General features: G+C 37.7%; 1 protein-coding gene across 1 annotated transcript; it reads left to right on the plus strand.

The window, feature by feature from the left end:
* The first annotated feature begins 887 nt into the window (after positions 1 to 887).
* On the plus strand, positions 888 to 20,592 carry fyco1b (FYVE and coiled-coil domain autophagy adaptor 1b). The gene is made up of 17 exons (XM_014968750.2): positions 888 to 1,094; positions 2,176 to 2,282; positions 3,344 to 3,469; positions 5,503 to 5,609; positions 6,546 to 6,689; positions 7,660 to 7,756; positions 7,886 to 10,285; positions 11,347 to 11,439; positions 11,771 to 11,889; positions 12,091 to 12,258; positions 12,434 to 12,574; positions 14,158 to 14,366; positions 14,494 to 14,629; positions 15,454 to 15,558; positions 16,892 to 17,102; positions 17,797 to 17,906; positions 18,364 to 20,592. The coding sequence occupies exons 1-17, from the start codon at positions 980 to 982 to the stop codon at positions 18,422 to 18,424; spliced, it is 4,449 nt and encodes a 1,482-aa protein (XP_014824236.2). The 5' UTR covers positions 888 to 979; the 3' UTR covers positions 18,425 to 20,592.
* Positions 20,593 to 22,308: the final 1,716 nt, after the last annotated feature.

Here is a 22,308-nt window from a genome sequence, read left to right on the forward strand (position 1 = left end):
AATATTTTTAATGAAGCCCTGCTGAAAAGTAGGGCTACATACAGCTTTTTATCAGGCTATAAAAACCTATTATTATTATTATTATTATTATTATTATTATTATTATTATTATTATTATTATTATTATTATTATTATTATTGTTGTTGGTAGTAGTGGTAATAAAATATTTAGTTTGAATTATTTTTTCAGGCTTCTATAGTCATTTATTTAATTCTGTGTTTTTGCCAAATAACACTTATATCTTCTCTTTTTCAACCTTTTGTGGATTCTAATGGTTCAATAAATAAATAAATAAATAAATAAATAAATAAATAAATAAATAATTTTCTGCAATCATGTATGCCTCTCAGCCAAACTACAATTCCATTGAGCTGATTGGTCAATCAGTCTGTCAGTAATTCTTGAGCCCGCCTCCAGAGCCAGCAAGGTTTTGTTTTGGCTGAATCAACAAGAAACTAGACGTTGCGGACAGTTATACTTATCGGGTATGTATTTTATATTGTTGTATTTTTATTGAGAATGCGTCATTTTGATAATTTTAGTTAAACTAATGACACAAATTACGGAAATGTTGATAAAATCAGCAGGAAGTTGATAGCTTGGAGCAGGTGCATGCTCAGACACAGCTCTGACTAGTCGATGTTTATGTTGCGTTTCAAAGCTGTTTATTAGTGTTATCAGGCATTATTCTGATTTCAAATCACGTTAAATTGTGTGCCAGTGTTATGTGATAAGATCAACACACAGTGAGATTCGGTCAGCTGTCGTCGTTGTTTTTCTGCCTCCCAACAGCAGGAGGACTTTGCTAACTTTGCTCAGCTACAGCATCCCAATGCACATAAATCTGTGGATATATATTTCTTAAATGTTTGTTTAATCTGTAGTGAACACACTGAATGTCAGAGATGACATTCAGATTTTCGAGTGGGAAAGCATGACATTAATTCCGACTGTGAGCCGCAATAAAGTAGCCTGCATATGTTTTTTTTGATTCCTTATGAAGTCCCTGTCTGCCAGCCTTATCCCCTCACAATGGCCTCCTCTTCATCGGTTGGAGATAAACAGCTGCAAAGGATAATCGGAGATCTACACGGTAATTAATATATTCACACACACATATTACAAATACGACTGTTTGATATGTCAATTGAACAAAACACGTCATCCCGCAGAAAAATACAAAAATAGATTAAAGTCATTGCCAGAAATTGATATTCTGATCATTTTAATAAAATACAAGCATATAGACAGATTTATATTAAGTTATGTAAGTTTCTATCCAATTGTAATTATAATGTAGTAATTTCCCCTTCTGCCTTAGAAACAGCTCTAGCCAGTGACATTGAGAACAGAGGATGTTGTCATGTGGTGTTTAATTCTGGTAGAAGGTTTAGGTTATTTTGCATGGCATCTTTGTGGATTGAGCTTGTTTCCTTCAGATGACATATTTTTGCATTGAGAGGCTTAATAAGCATGTCTAATATGGTTTCATGTTCCTTGACATATTCGTACATGAACAAGTACATGTACGAATGTTTACATTTACACAAGAAGACTACTACAAAACAGTAGTACTGCTTCTAATATGCAGATTAGTATTATTATTAATGGGCTACGAAAGCAAATTTAGTCCATGGCAGTTGTCAAAATAAAATCTAAGTGATTGTAGTGTTCCAGGTTTTCCCAGTTGAACAATGTATTGGCTAATAGCATGTGTATCAAATAATGTGTTGCTTAAGGTTTGAAGAATAGGGATTTTGTTGAAGGTGGAGCAGTTAATTGGCCAAAGATCAGTAATGGGCATTTCAGACACAGATTTTTTTTTTTTTTTCCGCTTGATCATTCAGTTCATCATTACTGAGTCCTTTTATCTTTTCTAATGTACACATGGATAAACCAACAGCAACATGAGCTTTAATGCTCTTTTCATGGTGTTAAAGTCAAACAGAGGTTAGAAACATACTGCTTTGCTGCATAATTGGGGATCATTTTAAATTTTGTTTTCTTTTGGATTTACAGGTGTTGTATGTATTAATGAACCTGCAGCAGGTTTTGTTTTAGTCTTTTATGTCTTTTAATCTGCAGAAAATTGAATTGCTCAATTTTTTTTTTCTCTTGAAATCTTATTTTTTTTATTGGTATATGGTAATTCAGCTCTTACTGTTTTAACACAGATGCTGTGATGGAGTTGACTAAAGAACACAAGGAGTGTAATGAACCTATAACAGATGACAGTGCTAATTTGCACAAGTTCTTCTATAAGCTTGAATACCTTTTGCAGGTAAGGTGTCTCTCCACAATATGGCACGTATTGATTTGTTTTAAGTTTCTCTATTAAATGATCCGAGTAATAAAAAAACAAAAAACAAACAAAAAAAAAACTACAAAATCTGGAGACCCCTACAGACATTGTTGTAATTCTTAAAGTGACCCCGATGAGTTTTTCAGGACTTTTAGTTATTCTAAGAACATATAAGAGGGGTTTTATGTCTCTGAATTTTAAGTTTTGTTGATTAAAATTTAGCTTAAACTACAGACATGTCAACTGTTTACAGTGTAACAGACAGAAATATTTCAGATTGGGATCTAAACATGAGACAATACAATGATTGCCCACAACCATTACGGAGGGAACAATTGTTACAGTTCTGTTTTGATACTATTTTTAGCTTATTTGTGAGATTGATCAATCATCTTGACATGCTAAAGAAATATTTTCATTTGTAAAATACAGCAGCCAATATGTTTCTGGCTTTTCCAATCATGCAGATCCAAGTTCCTCATTTTCTGTATTATGTACAGTGACGGGTAAAAGCATGGACACCCTTTTGAAAACTAAAACTAGAGTTTAATAGGAAACTAAAAAACTCATAATTGACCAAAACCTATATGTCTTGCCTACATTCAAAATGCTATTTGACAGAAAAGAAAAAAAAGTAGCATCTCCACCATATAACATGGTGATGGCAGTGTCATTAAGTGGGAAACTTTTCTTCAGCTGGAACAGGGCAGCTACTTAGAGCTTATGTCCTTATGAATGGTACTAAATACATCATAAATCATAAACTTTCCTGTGTTATAAGCTAATGATAAACATGTGAATATACATTATTTGGGTTGTACTTTTCAGGATTCACGATTACGTGATATGTTTGTTTAATGCCTACAAAATTACAGTATATGATGTCGAAGGATAGAAGTGGAAAAAGGATATGCATGGATCGACTTGATATAAACAGAATTTAAATGTGTTTTAAATGCCCACATTTAAAGCACAGACCTGTTTGATAATCCATCTCACACTGAGGATATTTTAACATGCTACTGTTTTATGTGACCCAGTTTGACCAGAAAGAGAAGACAACCTTTCTTGGCCAAAGAAAAGACTACTGGGATTACTTCTGCGACTGCCTGATTAAGATCAAAGGAGCTAACGATGGCATCCGTTCCGTTAAATCCATCCCTGAGGTAATCCTACCATGCGACACACATGTACGTACACGCACATCCACACAGCGTCTGTGCCCCCGTCCAGCCACGGCACGCGTCACATGTGCTCGTCCAGATACACAGTGACTGTTTAATCATGTAGGTAATCCTCTGTTAGCCAGGAGGACTAGAAGATACTGCTAGTTGCTGCAACTCTCACATCTTTCTGCAATTTCTTCCTTTCTCATGTTTTGTGCTTGGAAGTCACTGTGGTGAGCTTTAAGATTGGCATTACACTATTTTTTACAGTATTTAAATTATTCATTGTATGACTATTAAAAAATTCAAGTTGTAGATTTGTTTTATTTGCCTTTAGGTTTTGGTGACCTAAGGCAACTTTGTTTCTTAGAGGTGTGCTACTGCTGAATTACCAACCTACAAAATCTCTTAATCATTTAATTAATCATTTGGCTAAAGACGTATTGTGGAATGTGCATGTTTTTTTCTGATAGGTTGAGTTTTCAACTTTAAAATAGCTCTCAATTCCGGTCCTCATGCCCCCCCTGCCCTGCTTGTTTTAGGTGTTTCCTTTCTGCCACACACCTGGATTCAATATTTTGGTGATTAACAGGTCTCTGCAGTACTTGATGGTCATGCAATCATTTGAATCAGCTGTTCTGGAGTAGAGGCACATCTAAAACATGCAGAGCAGGGGGGCCTGAGGAATGGAATTGAGAAGCTCAATATTACATTTCTTTAATATTTGCCACTGCAAATAATATACAAATAATGTATATTATTTGTCAGGATTATGGTGCAATTGCTTTCATAGGTTTTTTTTTTTACTTTGCTTTATGCTTATTGCCATTTATTGAAACTGCTGCTGATGCTTAAAAAACAATTATGCATCATTCCAATTTAAACCTTCTAAATTGCTTGTTTTGTCCACACTGCTTGCTAAAATATTCAGTGTGATTCAGTCTGTGGCACAAAGAGAGATGTCAAGTCATAATCTATTAAAAGTTGTTACCACATTACATTTATTGTTTATTTCGTACAATCTAACATGCATTTTGATCAGATATTATGTCACATAAAAAAAATATGTTTGATGTATCATCAAAACACATTGATATGAATTAAAGATCTGCACGGGTCAGTGTGTGTTGTTTTTTTCACTAAAGCTAAATACTTTGATCTGTGATTACTAATAAATTCTTGTGGGCTTTTAGATTTCTTACTTCAGTTTTACTTTTTGATTGCGAACTCTGAACAAGTCCAAGAACTCCAGCTGGTGTCCGTCTGCTAGATTATGGTATCCGTCGACTTACTTAAGATCCTTCCATCTGCTAATGCTTTCAGTCTTTTATTTAACATAGATTGCATGCTTACTTCTGTGTACTGTATGGTTAAAAGATAAATGATTTTATGAGAAAATTTACAAGGGAACAATTTCTGCAGTTGATCAGTTATAAAGCAAATAATTCCCAGTTGGAATTCTACGTTTTATAGACATTGCATGCATCACAAATGCAGGAAAAAACGTAAAGTCTTTCATCAGCTGACATAGTTTTTTTATGGGCTGTTTTCCCTTTGTTTAAATTTTCATCAAATACAAAATCTCATTTATTGATATTAACCAAAAGAATGTTAGGTGTTAAAAAAATGTAGTGCCTTGGAACAGTTTCTGATGCTCTTGAATGCAATATTCTGCCAGATTACAACCACAAACATTAGTGTTTTATTTGGATTTGATACACAAATACAAAATAGTGCATAAATGTAACGTAGAAGCAAGAGAAGCATGTTTTCTAAATGTTTTAGAGATTAAAAAAGAGAAGAGAATTGTTCATTTGCATTCAGATTTCCTAAAGTACTTGCTTGAGAGTCGGGTTGGACGTTTTGGCCCGGTCTAAACTCTGGTTGCCACTGCAATTTTCTTTTAGGTTCAATGCAAAATAGCTCAGGTTCTGTCTTAAACTTCTCCATAACCTGTTCCCTGTCCTGTCTGCTGTGTTCCTTGGTTGTGTATCTGTGGTGGCATAATAAAATGCATGTTTTTATTTTCTCAGTTGAAGACATCGCTGGGAAAAGGACGGGCCTTCATCCGTTACTCCCTTGTCCACCAGCGTCTTGCAGACACTCTGCAGCAGTGTTTCATTAATCAGAAGGTTACAAGGTCAGATAAGTCTTAAATGCTGTGCTGCTGTTTATCGCCTTGTACCTGTTGTTACTTAGTGTGGTTTTTCTCCATTAAGGCGGGGCTGGGGTCGCACTGAGTTTCTAGGTTCATTCTGAGGAACTGTTTACTTTCCATTCCCGATTTTACATTTTGTTTCTGTTCTTATGGCAACACAACCTTAACCTTACATCCCAGTATACATTCTCAGTTCCTGGCTTCCTTTAAACTTGAAGTTGTTTTATTTACATTTGACCTTTTAATCGACTGGGTGGTGTATAGTATCTTTTTAGGATGATTTTTGTTGTGCTGTTACACTTTCTTATGTGTTTGCATTTTAGTTGAAAGAAATGCCTGTTAAGTAATTCAGTAATTCAGAATTCCTTTTGTAGGGACAATGGCAAAACAGGTAAATGAAATGCAGCATATGCAGCCAGCGGTGTTTGTTCCTGTTTCCTGAAGCAGTGAAACTTCAGCGCACTTCTCTTTTAAGTGTTTTTGACAATAGCAATGTGCTTCAACAGCTTTTCCTTTTATCTACAAGAGCCTAGCAATTAATTTGCATTTATCTTTACACCATAATATCCTCAGGATGCCGCTACAACCACAAGTGTCTCTGGTGTGATCCTTGCAACAGATTGAAAACCACATGAGTAAAGAAAGCATTTCTAAAATGTCTATTTTGATGTGCCACCATGATTTGAATGAGGATATTTTTCATATCTCTATGTTTTTGATGTTTGCCACACAATCCCTTTTCTCATGTGTTCCAGTGACAGCTCACTTTCATTCAATTGTTTTTGTTTGTTTTCCTAGCTGAGTAGCATAAAGCATATTGCTTTACCAGGAATGATAACATCATGTTGGTACTAGAAAGTAATTGTGTGCATCCTACATATTACTTCACTTATCTTCATTCGTGTCCTGGAAATGCAGTGACTGGTATTATGCCCGGAGTCCCTTCCTCAAGTCCTACATCACAGCTGAAATAATCAACGACCTTTATGAGCTGAACCAGATCCAATTTGACGTGGCTGCCAGAGGTTACGACCTTGATGCAGATTGGCCTTCCTTTGCAAGGTATCGCTTGCATCTACATTTGCATACATTACATTTGTTTGGTGAAGCTTTTGTTGCTAGAAACTAGTAGTGAGAAAGCTTCATGTAGGGAAAAGCAAAAATATGTTTGCTCATCTTGAGTTTATAAATACTTCTACATTGTTAGTTTAAGATGTTTAAAAAGAATCATTGCAGTTAACTGTGCAAGACCTGGAAGTATTGGGAAATTGCATTTCGCTTTATTGGAACAAATGAAAACTCTTGGTGAATTACAGACTATGTCACCAGTATTTCACAGTACAACACAAATTTCCAGTCATTTAGCAAATCCACATGTCCCCTGTTGTCTGAGTGCTCTGCTTGTACTTAAGCCCTGATCTTTGTTTCTCTTGTTTGCACCTTTATTTAATTATTTCTCCTATTTTGCAGTCAGTGATAAGTTTTTAAAGTGGTCATATTTTGCTTTACAATGTAGTTAATGTTAAGATACAGTTAAGGGCAAACAAAGCTAAAACCTGTAAGATGGATTCACCAATGATTTAAAGGATTCACAAACATTTTCTTTGCATATATTTCTTCAGATGGCTATTGTACAGAAATATGATTTTATCATGCTCTAGAATCCAGAGGTGAAATTATTTTGATCACTGCATCCGTTGCTTTGCATTGCACTTGTTGTGCAGAAAACATAATCTGCAGGCTGGTTTCCTCTGTGGTAGTAGGATAAAATGACATTAATACAACATTAATAAGTAACTCTGAAATAACTCAGGAGTTTTCTGGAAATTAATGGACACATACAAATTACCTACTTTTGCAGTTGAAATACTGTGCACTTTTTTTGGTCACTTAAAATTTAGGACATGGAGTACTTTGTATTTGAAGTGTCTAGCCTGGTGGTTTATTTAGAAGTGTATTTAAGACAAAGAGTTAAACTTCGCTTATCTTTCTAAAAGTAATCATCAGTTTTTTTCCCTCTTTTTATGTGAAGGAGAACCTTAGGAGCTGCTTCACAAAATCTCTTGTGGAAGCCTCCAAGTCGCTGTTCCAGCATCAACAGTCTGGTCGGCAACATTTCACATTCCCAGGTATTTCATTTTGTTTCCCATTAATGCACAAAACTGGAATCAAATATCTGGTCAAATATAACTGTTTTTCTTTTATTTTTACAGCATTTAACAAGAGATTTCTTTTCTCCATCTCAATGTTCTGAGTAGGTGCATGAGTGCCTTCAGGTCCCAGACGTAAGTCACAGTCTGCTTGGAGAACTTGGAGATTTGGGAGAACACCCTTCCTGCAACATTGCCGAAAATCTGCGCATCGAACTTGACCAGTCCGAGCTCAGACAGCAGCAGCTTCTGGTACATGTGCAGGAGTTGAGCAAGGAGGCTGCTGAGCTGAAAGATGTCGTCAAAGACCTTCAAGGTCAGTTATCGGCTCAGACGTCCGGCAATTCAGCGTCGGTCCTTGCCAGGTGTAACTCAGAAACCGGTAATGAAGAGAGACTGAATCGGGTCCAGAGTCAGAAAGATTTACAAGAGAGACTCAGAGCCGCCGAGAGCAAAAACATGGAGCTCTTTTCTAAATTGGATGAGTCTCTTAATGAAAGGGGACAACAAACAGCCAGCTACTGTGACACAGCCTGGAAGATCCAAGAACTCTTAGAAAGACTTAAGACTGCAGAGGAGGAGCGGATGGAGGCAAAAAGAGAGGCAGAGGAAACAGCCAGACACTCTGAACATTTGTCTCAAGATCTGAAACTCAGGGAAGAAAAGTTGAGGAATACCGAGGAGAAGCTTGACGAAGTCAAAGCCAGAGCGCACGTCGAACGAGAGGAGGCTCTTGCACGGCTGGAGGAACTACAGAGTGCAGTTGGTCGAATTCAGGGGGCGCTGACTTTGAAAGAGAAGGAGACCGGAAACTTGAGAGCCCAGCTGCAGGACGTGCAAGCCTCTCTGGAGAGCAGGGAGCGCCAGGCAGAGGAACTGCGAAAAAGGTTGCAAGAAGAGGTAGAACAAAGATGTGGTATGAGCTACGAGGAATTGGAGGGTCAGATGTTGGAGTTAAGGAAAACTCTAAAAACTAGAGAGAAAGACCTAGCTGCTCACTCAGAAAGAATAAAGCATTTGGAGGAACAGTTAGAGAAGCTAAATGCTGACGCAGAGTCTTTGTGCCTCCAAACTGATGATAGTAATTCCATCTGTAGTGATACTGAAAATCACGTGGACCACAAAAACCAATGCAGTCATCTAATGGAAATAAACAAAGAGCTTCTCCAAACAGTCAGGAGGGCTGAGGCAAATGTTTCAGAGTTGACTGCAGCCAGGGCTGCCCTGCTGGACCAGCTGGCTGCTTTAAAAGCCTCTGAGAAGCAGCTAAAGGGTAGAGTAGAAGCTGCAACGATGACCGTGGAAGACAGGGAGAAGAAGCTTTTAGATGAAAACCTGCAACTTGAAGAGACTCTCCAAAAGATGTTGCTCCAGAATGATGAGTTAGATGCTCAAGTGAAAAAGTTACAGCAGGAAAATGGAGAGCTTTTAAATACTCATTCCTCAATGAAGAGGCAATTAACTACAACTCAACAGGAGTTGGACTTTCTCAATGCAAAAGCTGACATGCTGGCAAACAACCTCACAGGGTCCCAAAGAGGCCAAGCGGAGTTGCTTGAAAAGCTCCATGAAGCCGAGGCCAACCTGAGAGCCCAGGCTGTGAGCTGTTCGCTCCTCCAGGCTCGAGTGGGCGAGCTGGAGAGCGGGACCTCGCACCGTGAAAAAGGAGCAGCGGAAAGCAATGAAAAAACACAAAAGCTTCAAGATGAACATCAAGCCTCCTCGTTGGACACCAAAGAGGCCCCAATCAGGCTGGTCTTCGCTGAGGCCCAGTTGGAGCTCAACCAAAAGGAGGGGACCAGGCTCCGAGAAGAGGTGGTGGAGCTCAGGGCGCAGCTGCTGGCGGCAAACGAGGACAAGCTGAAGGCCCAGGCTCAGCAGGAGGTGACGGCGGCCTCCCGAGAGGATCTCCGCGTTTTATCAGATCAGCTGAAGGCGCAGGTGGAGGAGCTGAACCGGCGGCACGTGGATGAGATTCTGAGATCTCGAGAGCGCGAGGAGGCCCTCGTGCGGGAGCGCGATGGCGAGGCACAGGCCCGCGTGGGGCTGGCCGCGGAGGTAACGGCCTCTAGAGAGGAGCTGGACAGACTGAAGCTGCGCTGTGAAGCGTTGCGTCTGGAGAACAGCGACTCACAGGAGGCCCTTCACAGAGCCAACACAGAAATGGCAGAACTCGGCGTGCACGTCTGCATGCTGACCGCTCAAAACGAGGAGGCTCGGCTGCGCTGGGAAGGCCTGTCGTCACGACTACGGGACCTGGAGGAGGCAGCGGCCCAGGAGGCGGAGAGGCTCAACGCCTGCATGGAGCAACTGCGTCAGGAGAACCAAGAGCTCTGCTCTCAACTCCGTGACAAAGAGGATCTGTTGTTGCTCAGGCAGAAGCTCCAGACGGAGCTGAGCGAAGCCCAGCAGGAGGCAGAGACCGGACAGAAGACGAGCCAGGAAGAGATTCAGGCCCTACGGCTCCAGCTCAGCAGTCAAGCCTCGGACCATGAAAACCAGATCCAGGTCAGACACTGAAACGGAGTGCGATATGCATTAGTGACTTTCTCTTGTTTCTTTTGTGTTTGAGAAGAATTGCATCCATACATTAACCAGGAATACATTTTGAAGGTCAATAATCGGTGCTGAGCAGCATATTCAGTTGAATCACTGAGGAAGTTGAAATGCACAATAAGCAAGAAACGAGGAAGTATTTAAAATAGTTCTCTTAAAAGTAGTTAGAGGTTACTGGATACTTTTATATCTTCAACATTTTGCAGCATCTAAAGACCTGCCAGATTCTGCCTGACGAGTCTCGTTATTAGATTATTTATCCAGTGATGTTCTTGTTACACCAAGAACGATCCGCCGCCATCTGTGAAACATGAACTTTTCTTCCTAAATCTGTTTGCAGTGTTTCTAAAAAAAAAAGAAAAAAAAAAAGACGAGGGAGATTTTAACAGTGGAATAATTCTACCGATTTAAAAAAAATAAATAAACATAGCAGATTTATTTATACCCTTATCTTTTTCAGTTCCGACTACAACCAATATATTTTAGTGTGTCATCTGCTAGAACCCACGCAAACCAGTAAACAACTGAGAGAAGAAAGGAAAAAGAAACATGTTTCCAAACTGGAGTCTAATGTGGTTTGCATTTGTATTCATCCTTTAACTACAATTCTGTGGGACTTGAAAACTGAAAATATCAGAGACTCCAGCCGATCCAGTCTGAATGAGTCAAAGCTATTGACAAAAAAAGAACGGGCAAAAAAAAAGTGCAGCACAAATGCACATAATTTTTTAAGTTTTGTGGGGTTTCCTTGTTTTAAGCTGCACATAAGTTTTTCATTTAATGGTGAAAAATGTAAAATGTTCATCAGGTGAGAATCATTTTTTAGAGACACCCTATTGGAATATATTTAGTAATTTATTCTCACTTGTTTGAAATTAATGTTAATGTTACTACTTAACTAAATGAAAATTATTCTTTGTTAGTTGTGCTTTCAGCTGTCTTAATAAAGACAGCTGATGTTTAACATTTTGTAATTTTGAGCACATTAATTCACTAACTTTATTCTCCTCCAGAGGGTGAATGAGGAGTTGGAAGATGTGAAGCTACAGCTGGTTAACAGAGAGGAGACAACAGTCCGACTGGAGAACAAAGTCAAGCAGCTGGAGGTCAGTTGTGCTTCAGAAGTTGAATCTCATTTTGTAGAAATCTGCTAAATTATTATGCGTTTTCGTAAAACCAAGAAAAAGATTTCTGAATGGCTCACACCTTAAAAAACAACAGAGACACTACCGTGCAAGAGTAAAGTTTATACGAGGAAATGAAATTTACTACCTGTTTACGCCACAAACTTTAGAAAGTAATACTGTAACAAAACTACTTGCAGTAAATTCCAGTTGCTTCGTGGAAATTGGCAGTTGGAGTAATCATGATGTCACGGCTACAAGCGTAACTCGTAAAACACAGACTTTATGCTTCGCTTTGCCGTTCTGGACGCAGGCGGAGAATCGGAGATATTGCCAACAGATTGGGGAGAAAAACATCCAGATGGCCGAGTCAGACAATCTCATCCTGCAGAAAGAAGATGAGATAATCTATCTGAAAGAAAATTTATCAAGGTGAGATATTGTACTCCCCAACACACATTCTAAGCCACTTCGAAGCTCTTCTAATTAAACGTTTCTAATTATGTACATTTTTAATCCAGAGCTTTGTATGATTTATTTATTTATTTTTTCCTTTTTTAATTGAAACTAAATATTACATTTAAGTGAAAGCTGTTTGAGCTGAGGTTGGCCTTGCATGCGTGCTGGTTGCAGGTCTGAGGAGAGCCTGGCTGCAGCTCAGCGGGCCTGTCAGGAGATGGCTGAAAATCTACGGCGGGTCAAACAGGACAAACAGAGCTTTGATTTAAAGACAGCCGCTGAACTCGACGATCTTTATCGCACCAAAATCAATTTAGAGGAAAGACTTGTGGAGCTTATCAGGTATAGGAAATCACTTGGTTTAAATCTTTACTCGTATGTTCCGTGACATTTTCTTGATTTGCTGTTGTTTGTCTTCCGTTCATTTTCATTTGTATCCATGTAACATGTAAATAACCTCAAGGGGCTCTTATAAATGCAGTGCATTATGTTTTTTTTTGTTTGTTTTTTTTTTCAGAGAAAAAGATGCACTGTGGCAGAAGTCTGATGCCCTGGAGTTCGAGCAGAAGCTCCGTGATGAGGAGACTGAAAGGGACGTCAACTACTGCTTGGGTTGTCACACTCAGTTCAGCTGGTGGCTGCGCAAATACAACTGCAGGTCAGATGTGCAGCTGAGAATTGAACACCAACTATCATCATTTTTGACAATTAGAATTGCCATCCTATAGTGCTATGCAAAAGTATTTGTGACCTAGTGACTTGTTTTAACAGTCTGTCATTCTGCAAGCACACATCTCAGTGTTTTTCAGTGGGATTTTTTTGTGATAGAACACATAATATAGTGTGTACTTGTGAAGTTGAAGGAAAAATATATACATATATAAAGTGACAAGTAACAAACAGTACACTGAAGACCGAGGAACACTCCAGAAAAGATGGAGAAAAAGCTTTGGAGAATTAGTTTCCAAGCAAGGTTTAGTTTCTAAAAATATGTTAGGTGTTGAACATCTCGCAGAGCACTCAGTCCAATATCCATAAATGGAAAGAAAAAGGCGCAACTGCAAATCTGCCAAGAAATGGCAACTTCATCAAGGACAGGGAAGCTGGTGATAATAGAAGATAGATGCAGGTCAAGAATGGAAGAAAGGAGGCTGACTTAAGTCTGGGGTTGTTCATTTTCTGTTCATTTTCTCAGGACAACAATGAAACTATACACAGAGTTACCATGTAATGCTTTTGATCTGATGCAATATATTTGGAATTTTATTCAGATCTAAATCCAGTTGAGAAACTTGCGAAATGTTGGTCACAGACGCTCAAGAATGAACTTGAGCAGCAGGTGTTGAAATAAAATGCATATCACACTTTTCAAGATTTCAAGTTAGATTACTATTTTTCCACTTCACAATTATGGATTGATTTTTATCTCATCTTTCACATAGCATTCGAGTAACATGCCTTGACCCTCATTGTTGTGACCTGAGAACGAGGGGGGAAAGGTCAAGTTCTATGAATGCTTCTGCAAAGCACTGTGTTTTTCACATGACAAGAGATGAATATTTAACTGAGTTTGTTTCAAGCAAGAAATCCACCATTTTCTCTGTTTGCAACACTTCAGTTTGTTCTGCAAGAGAACTTCGCTCTAATTTTCAGCTCTTGCCGCAAAAACCAAGTTATGATAAAGTAAACACGAACCGACGTCAAACGAGCTCTGCAGAAATCCACTGGCGTTTTTATTTCTGTATTTCACTTCTCTTATAAACTTAATCTTTCTCATAACATGTTGTATCACAACATGGTGGTCAGTTTTGTTAATGTGTTGTTTGCTGTCCTATTTCTGCAGGGGATCACAAGAATCTGAAAGTATTTAATAAAAACAAACTTTACTGATTAATCTGAGATATCAGTCTGGTTGATAAAGTATGCTTATAAGGCAAAGACTATTGTGACTGAAAAAAAAATCTGTTTATATAAAACCAAAGAAAAAGGAAACATGCAATTTTTGTAAATTGAGTCTTTCATAAGCTTGACCTCCAATGCATAAACAGAGTGACCCCGTAATAAAAACTGCTTGTATTTAATTTTTGAAGGTAATTATTCCAAATAATGTTTAGTTTTACATGTACAACTGTCTTTATAGTAAAATGCAACCATATTCGTCTTGCATTTTATTTTACATTTTAAACCGACTACAGCTGTCGCCCATACTGCATCATACCATCTTTATATTTGTATTTCCAGGCTGTGTGGGCGTCCCTTCTGCTACTATTGCTGCAGCAACGCAGTGAGCACCCAGCAGGGCGGCAACAGAGAGCGCTGCTGTGCCGACTGTTACAACCAGCACAGCGCAGTGGTCGAGCGCCACCCGCAGGTGGAGGTTGCTCACAACGCACCGGGGTCTCCGTTCAGCCGCTTGCTGCAGACTGGCCGATCCATGGCTGGCGTTGCAGGTGAAACATGATCTCACACAGTCACGCTGTCTTAAGGTTGTAGCTGTAGGTTTACATTTTGATAATATGCACTTTATGAACAGTATAATAAGTATAACAGTAAAAAACATGATGATTATGTTTTTAGGAGGAGATGAAGGTGAAAAGCCAGATGATGGTGTTTTCGACATCATCACAGAAGAGGAAGTCAGCGGAGTTTATGACAATGACTCTTTCACCACTGCCTGCTCTCCTGGACACGGCCAGCAGGGGGCAGCACAACTGTAACTATCGTAGATGCAGCAAGCACACAAACAAAAGAAATTATGAATACTAGTGTAAATTTAATAAAATGTAAAGAAAAAAACATTTTACATTTACACGTGTATGGTACCTGGGCCCTCACTCTCCTTCAATTCAACTATTTGAGATAAAATTCAGATTAAGTTGTGTTGCAAAAGACACAGATAAAAGCAAAGGACATTAACTGGGTCGTATATTTAAGCTATTCTCTGCTTTAACATCTTGAATGTTTCATTTGTCCACTTTATCTAGAGAAGGTTCATGTAGGTGGTTTTCTGCTGTTGCACTGGCAACACTGCTGCTCTTGTTGACCCATGTTTCCTCATCCATCTATATGGTTTTTACAGTACTGTGAAATTTAATGCCTGTTTTCAATAGATCTGGACAAAAGGATTGCACTTTGTCCATTTTGAAATACATATATATTATTTTGAATTTATTAAACCAGGAAAGATGCATGGAAATTTGATACAAGTCTGCCCTGAAAACAATTCAATAAAATTGTAATTATATTTCATATAGCTTGTGAAAAGTATCTATTTGCCCTAGTACTTTCTCTGGCATTTAATTAAAAAGAACTTTAGGTCATAGGAATAATGTTATTGAAAACGTTTTAAAATCATAAACTTGTGATAACTTCACACCGGTCACCAGCGAATGCCTAGTTAAAAAGCTAAACCAAACCTACGTGACTTATAGATGAATCTTAATGTGTCATCTTGTTTGTATTAACTTATTTGAAATGGTTCTACACTATAGATAAGTTTACAAAGTTTGTGTGTGGTTTTTTTTCTATCTGGTTCAGAAACAACAGTGCCAGCACAGGAGACTTTCCATCAGAGGATGCTGAGGATGTGAGCACCGCTGTACAGGATGCAGAGATCTGCCTGCTGAAGTCTGGGGAACTAACGTAAGTTTCGCTTCCAGTGAAAGTTACCCAAGAAAACCAAGAGTGAAGTACAATATGCTTACCGTGCAACAAGTTGTTGGCTTTTCTCTTGAAACGGAAGTGGCAGAAATGTATTCTTTAAATGAGGACAACCTCTGAAGTGGGAAGTGAAAACCTACACTGTGTTCCATTTACATAGGAAAGAGTGTTTGTTTGGGTCACAGCAGGTTTAGTTTGTGGTAAATACAAAAAAACTAAAATCCTGGACTGGAGTCAGGACTTTCTACCTTAACCAGAAGCTGCTGATCCATGTGCTAAATCCTTCTGCTGAAACTAACATTTATTTTTGGACTCCTGACAAACATTGTTTGACTTGTGCTGCCTTCTTTTGGTTTGTGACCTTTGCAGACGATCTCCTTAAATGAAATTGGTTGCAACATCTTTGCAAACTAAAACTTTGTATCTGTAGGTAATGCAATATACTTGGGAATGATTTTTAAAGCAATTTGTTTTCCTGAGTGTTTTCTTTTCTTTTCTCTTATCTCAAGTTTCCCACCGTTTCATTTTTTGGTGTGGGCATTAAAGGCAGAGAAAATCTTTCCAACAATGCTAAGATTTTAATGGCATCCAAAACTTTGATGCATTGCACTTAAAGTATGACATTTTGCAACTGCGATATTTCCTACATTAACTTTACCGTCCAATAGAAATGCACTACGACTCTATTGAGCCAATAGATTGGACTCGCCTATATTGCACTCGGGTTGTGACTTCAGGTTCATGCAGGAACTGAAAATCACTGACCTTTAGGCTGTAAACCACTTTATCACTAAGGTACACCCAGTGCCTTGCTTTCATGTTTTTTCACAATTTGTCAAATTAATAACTTTAAACGTCAATATATTTCATCGAGATTAATGTCTTGCACACACAAAGTAGTTTATAATTGTGTACTGGAAAAAAAAAATGACACATGCTTTCCATAAAATTCTGAAAACAAAAGAACACAGCAGACAAGTTGAGTGTATTTTTGTGGAGAGCTGGAGAAGTCCAATTGCTATGACTTAAAATTGATGTTTGCACACTCCATGCATTTTGGCGTAGCTTGAGGTATTTTGAAAATACAAAGGGCAAACAATTTAGTCTCTTGGTGTGAAACCGTGGTGGGGACTTGCAGCTCTAATTGGAGTGAAAGGTTGTTCTGCCAATTGGCGGTTGTCGTATTTATGTGGTAGAAATGAGTCCAGGATTTTTTTTCTTTCTGATTTTTCTTTTACAAAATCAATTCAAAATGTGGTTTAGCGAGTTTGCTATGCTATATCTTTGGGAACTTCTTGTGTGTGTATGCCTGTAGGCTCTCTGTCGGCCTAACGGTGGACGACATCTCAGGATTTGGGGAAAGCTCTCGGGAGCTCTTCATCAAGTCGAGCTGTTACAGCATCGTCCCCGTTACTATGACTTCTGCTGGACCCACCGTGTCCTGGACCTTCACCTCGGAACCAAAGAGCATCTCTTTCAGTGTAGTCTATAGGGAGAGTGCAGAGACTCCGCTGGAGCAGGCCAAGGTAACACTGACTGATCGTTTTAAAATACATATCACATGAAAATTATGTCATAATTGGAAAATATTACTGTGATGTTAAACAAATTGTTTTGTTTTCAGACATAACTTTTACAGTACTGTTTTTTCTCTCAGCACACTTGTGGTACAGACGTACTGTAATCACGGCATTAACATAATTAAAAAAAGTGTTTCCGTCAGCAGTTCAAAATGAGACCAAAATACGGCTCTTAATGATTATTCTGCTCCAGGCTAGCTGCAGCAACTGTTTGCCATCAGAGAAATATGCAAAGCTGTTTTCAGTGACAACAGATGCTAAAGAGCACCAGTTGTTGCAGGTTTAAACAAAGCAAAATGTCAGCTGTGAGATGCAAAAACTACAACAGGCATAAAGTTTTCCAAGTCCGTCAGAAACATGGTCGTCTGTATAACGACAACAACTCTGGTCTTCAGCTCCAGTACAAAATGCCTTTAAGTAAGAGTAAATTAGGTTTCTGTTGTTCACTCATACAGCTGCTTGTCTGGAATCAATATGGATCGAACACAAAATTATCTGGAAACAGGCAGGGTTGCCAAAACCCATTCGTATTTCAAACTATACTATATGTTACCCTTAATTTTCTTCTTCTATTGAGTCTTTAAAAACCCAAAAACATGTGAACTTCTGTGTGAATTAAACGACAGTGTCTTTTCGATAGGTTTTAATTCCTCTGACTCGGTGTAATTCCCACAAAGAGACGATACAGGGGGAGCTTAAAGTCAGGAACCCAGGAGAATACACACTCATCTTTGACAACTCTTTCTCCAGGTCAGTCTTGGTAACGTATTCGGGTGCTGGTCAGTTCACCTCTTCACTGTGTTGTGCCTTTAAAATCTTGTGCTCTTGGTTCCTGATCTCCTTTTTCTTTTCTTTAAATACAAAATAGTGCCGTCTGTAGTTTGACGTTTCGCAGTGACCGTGTGCCACCTCCTATTCCGTTTTGTCTTCTCATCTAATGGATATTTTGTATTTCAAGTGTTCAGCACAAGGATGTAAGAAAGTTTATTTGCTGTTTTTGGCACAGTTTTACGTTTCAAATCTTTAAACAAATTTTAATGTAAAAAAAATAATCAGAATCAATAGAAATCGTAGGAAACGGATTAAAAGGCATTACGTCCGTAAATAAATCGGGGTGCAAAATAATGAAGAAGTGAATTTCCCAGTAGCCATTCTATCCATCCTCTCCCGTTCATTCCCCGCTCTAAACATCCCTTTTGTTAATTAGGTTCATTTCAAAGAAAGTGCTGTATCATCTGAGTCTTGCCAAGCCAGTTGTCTGCGATTAATCTGGCCTCCTCTAACCAGGACAAAGGAGAACGGGTGCGGATGTGACTTTCTGTGTCAAGATGTTTACGTTCACGCGGATTGTTTCAAGGTAAAGCGGTCCGACTCTTCAGCTGCGGAGCGGCCTCAGTGAAAGGTTGTGGCATTTAAAAAGTGTCTCTCGGTTTTGCACACGAGGCGTTGAACGTCAGATGAGGTCTTATCAAAGAACAAAGGCTGCAAACAGCTCACAAGAACTGTTCTGCTCTGCAGAATGTTACTGATCTTAGTAGTGTGTCGACAAACCTAGATTAAATGTAGCAATGAGGATTTTTATAGGCAGCTTTGCAGAAGTGAAACTGTAGTTCTGTAGTTTGGTTTATCATGAGGCTAAGTTGGTTTTTATTTCACTCGTATTGTAGAAGAAGTTCTGTGGTAAATGAAGTATGTTCTTCACACTTGGATAAATGGGTTTCATAGGCTGCAATTCTGCCACAGTACTTGTAGTGTTGTAACAGTTATGTTTTCTGTGTTTAAGAAAAACAAATTGAAAGTAAAAAACAGGAGTAAATCGGTCTGTTACAGTCAAATTTTCATCAGGGTTTCTACAGGGTCTAAAAAAACCTGAAATAAACTCTAATTTTCAAAATAAGATCCTAGAACTTGAAAATTAATTTGGATATTTTTTCTTTGATTGCTTTTTTTTTTTTTTATCAAGGTTTATTGTTTTTTTTTTAGTTTTTTTATTCTTTCAGAATAAAAAAACAGCATTCTTTTGTTGTAATTCTGGCTGGGCAAATGTGGCATTTTTACACTTTATTTTTACATTCTTGAAATAGCCTTTGTTCTCATAAAAGTGACTTGTAGTTTTTATTAGAGGAAGAAACGCTCTTGGTAATAATCCTGCTCCCTTATCATAAAACATATCTGTTTAAAAAAGAGTTTCTTGTCAGTTGTTTCCTAAATGTTTCAAGAATAACATTTTCTGAACTTTGCAGTATACTCTATATTGAATGGAGGTCAAATGAACTTGAGCCACTGGCCAGAACTGAAAGAATACAAACTTAAATGGATAACGTTACATTTACTTTCCTCAGGTTTTCAATAAGTCTGATAAAAACCTGTTGGACAGGTAAACTAAGGTTTAACTAAATGTAAAATTTAACTAGCTGCCTTAAAATGTCCTAAATGGTTAAAAACCAGTTTAAAACCTAGTGAACAGTGTTACCAAACAAACAGTAGAGATATGTAGCAGATCTTTTAACATCTTTTTATTATAAGATGAAAAGTAATTCACATGACTGGAAAAGGAAGGTCAAGTTTGTTACCTAAACTTTTATTAGGAGCTGTCTGTTAAAGCCTAATTAACATTTACTTTATTAGTCTCTTTAAATGACTCTTTGAGTTAAGCTTTGGGTCTTTAATGATCTCTGAAACATACAAACAAAAATCCTATTTAATCTACCCGTTTAGTTTATTTCTCAAGAGATACTTGAACGATTGAAGAATATATGCTCTAAAAAAACAATTACAGCATTTTTCTTAAATTTACATTAATGGTTTTCTTTGATTTTGAATTATTTTATTTTGAAATTACGTGTTATGTGTGAACATATTCTAACCTACCATGTTTGAAATGAAAATAGTTTAACTAAAATAATGCAAGTTGGGATTTATGTTAATTTTATATTTTATTTTGCGCTGGGTAGATATTTAATGCTTAGATTAATGTTCAATAGCAGAACATTTAAAACGTTCATCCCACAGATTGAAAACCCATTTAATATTGTGGAAAAAAGTGAATGTTCAAACAATTATGCAAATCTTATGTTTTAAATGACAAATATATGTTGCCAAATATTCTAAATACTACATTTTATATTTTACTCATGCTAAATGAGAATTTCTATTTAAAGAGGTTACAGAAGGACTGCTGTGTAATGCACTTTTAAAAAGACTGAATGGCCTGCATCCCTTGAGTCATTGTGCCGGTAGATAAATGTGTTTTTTTTTTCTTCTCGTTTTATCTGTGAATGTGTTTTCATTGTCTTCTACCGGATATTTGTCATGGGAGCTTTAAACTTCTGATTTTACTTGCAAATGTTCAAATGTTCAAATATAATTTACATGAAACACATTTAAAACTAAAATGTTGAACAATTTTGTTTAATAAATAGGATTTGTGTGAAAATTTTTATCTTCTCGTCATTTTTTTGTCTGCGATCCTTTTGTGTCGTCCACTGTTTTTAAAGAAAAGAGCCAAAACTATAATAAATCTTTTCAGAATCAACAACCTCTGCACTTGAAAACTTTATGCAGGGTTTGTAATAGTTTGTACTGCTTACTAATGGCAAATGCTTGTAAATATTTGTATTTTGTAAGTATTGTTGGCTATTTTATATTATTAAAATTTTATGGGAGGCACAGAAATAGATGACATGACAGACAATTGGGTTTTGTCTGAAGTTTTCCTTTACATTTTTGCCATGTAGTTCAATTTAGCTTATATGCTATTTACAGTTAGTGGCCAATTTTACTATAAAATATTTTTGTTTTACCATTTGGCTTAAACATTTCTTCTCATGCCAGAACTAGAGGAAACCAGAAGAAACGTTGTTTTGCTGGCAAACAGGAATTTGTCAGCCAAAGTCTGAGCTATCTCAGACTTTATCATGCTACACAATGCAGACTCTCCATCTGCCCTCAGCAGATTCACTCACCGCAGCATTGCTGTCGCTTGTGAATGTGTCCAATAGAAGCTTAATCAAACTCATTTTTTAAAATAATTCAGCTAGTAATCATGAGAGCACTTAGGGCAGTCACTGATCTCTCATACTGTGATGTAAACAAGTATGCCACTAGAAACTACAGCCCATAGCAAACAATGTGTAAACAAAAAGAGCAGATTACAAATGATGCACATACTTCATAGATCTAATATGTTTTATGAAATGTGCTTTACTTCTTCACAAAGGTCTATGTCAAAATATGTACGGTTGCACAAGAAGCTGTGACTGTTCTTACTTAATCAAGTTTGAAATCCTTAACCTAAGCTCTGTGTGGCACAGTTGATGTTTTGTTGGGAGAATCACTGAACACGCTTATGCATTCTTGACGCTTTATTTTTCTCAGCATTCAAGAGCGAATTAGGTCTGTCTGCATGCAGAAGGTAGCACTCTGTCAGAAAGACGGTTTGTGCCAAAGAGGCCTCTCCGTTTCTCAAGGTTAATGATATAATTGTAAATCATGTCACATCCACCCCTCCCTGAACCCATCGCCTGCCTCCCTTCTCTGTTCTCTCCTCCTGACTGCTGTCTTCACTGAATCTGTGATTTGTACCATCGCTTTGCACTTGTATGAACCTGTTAGCTAATAAATGTGTGTGTGTGGGTGTGTGCGTGTGTGTGCGTGTGTGTGTGTGTGTGAAAACTGCATTGTAATGTTGGTAGGTATAGACTCGTATAATTGTATTCCGATCACAGATGGAAACACCCACATGTGGAAATATTCACAAAGAAGAAATTGATTCATGTACTTGCATACATATATGCTACATGCTCTCCTTTTCAATCAGTTATCAGTTATTTATAGGCCGTTATTGACAATGACATGTACCCTGTTTTTGTTTGTGGGGAGTTTCAGACATAGCTTCTATGAAGGCTTTTAGGATTTCACACATATTTAACGGCATTTAACACAAAGATAGCTGAACAAATAAATCAGATGCATAATTATGAGATGTTGGTAAGAAAAAGATTGTCTTGGATGAACCAAAACCCTACAATTCAATATTTTCCATTTAATTTTGATTTAATAATAAATTTCTAAATAGAATTTTCTTGGGAAAAAAAATCCAAGAAAATTGTTGTAAATCAATATTTTTTTCCAACAAACATTGACAAATCAT

Source organism: Poecilia mexicana, unplaced genomic scaffold, assembly GCF_051168715.1.
Source record: "Poecilia mexicana isolate PSO_F unplaced genomic scaffold, ASM5116871v1 scaffold_17, whole genome shotgun sequence".
NCBI lineage: Eukaryota > Metazoa > Chordata > Actinopteri > Cyprinodontiformes > Poeciliidae > Poecilia > Poecilia mexicana.

Coding starts and splice junctions, on each gene's coding strand:
- fyco1b (XM_014968750.2), top strand. CDS start 980: ATGTTTTTTTTGATTCCTTATGAAGTCCCTGTCTGCCAGCCTTATCCC. Junction 6,690..7,659: donor GATTGGCCTTCCTTTGCAAG/GTATCGCTTGCA, acceptor TTTTATGTGAAG/GAGAACCTTAGGAGCTGCTT. Junction 10,286..11,346: donor ACCATGAAAACCAGATCCAG/GTCAGACACTGA, acceptor ATTCTCCTCCAG/AGGGTGAATGAGGAGTTGGA.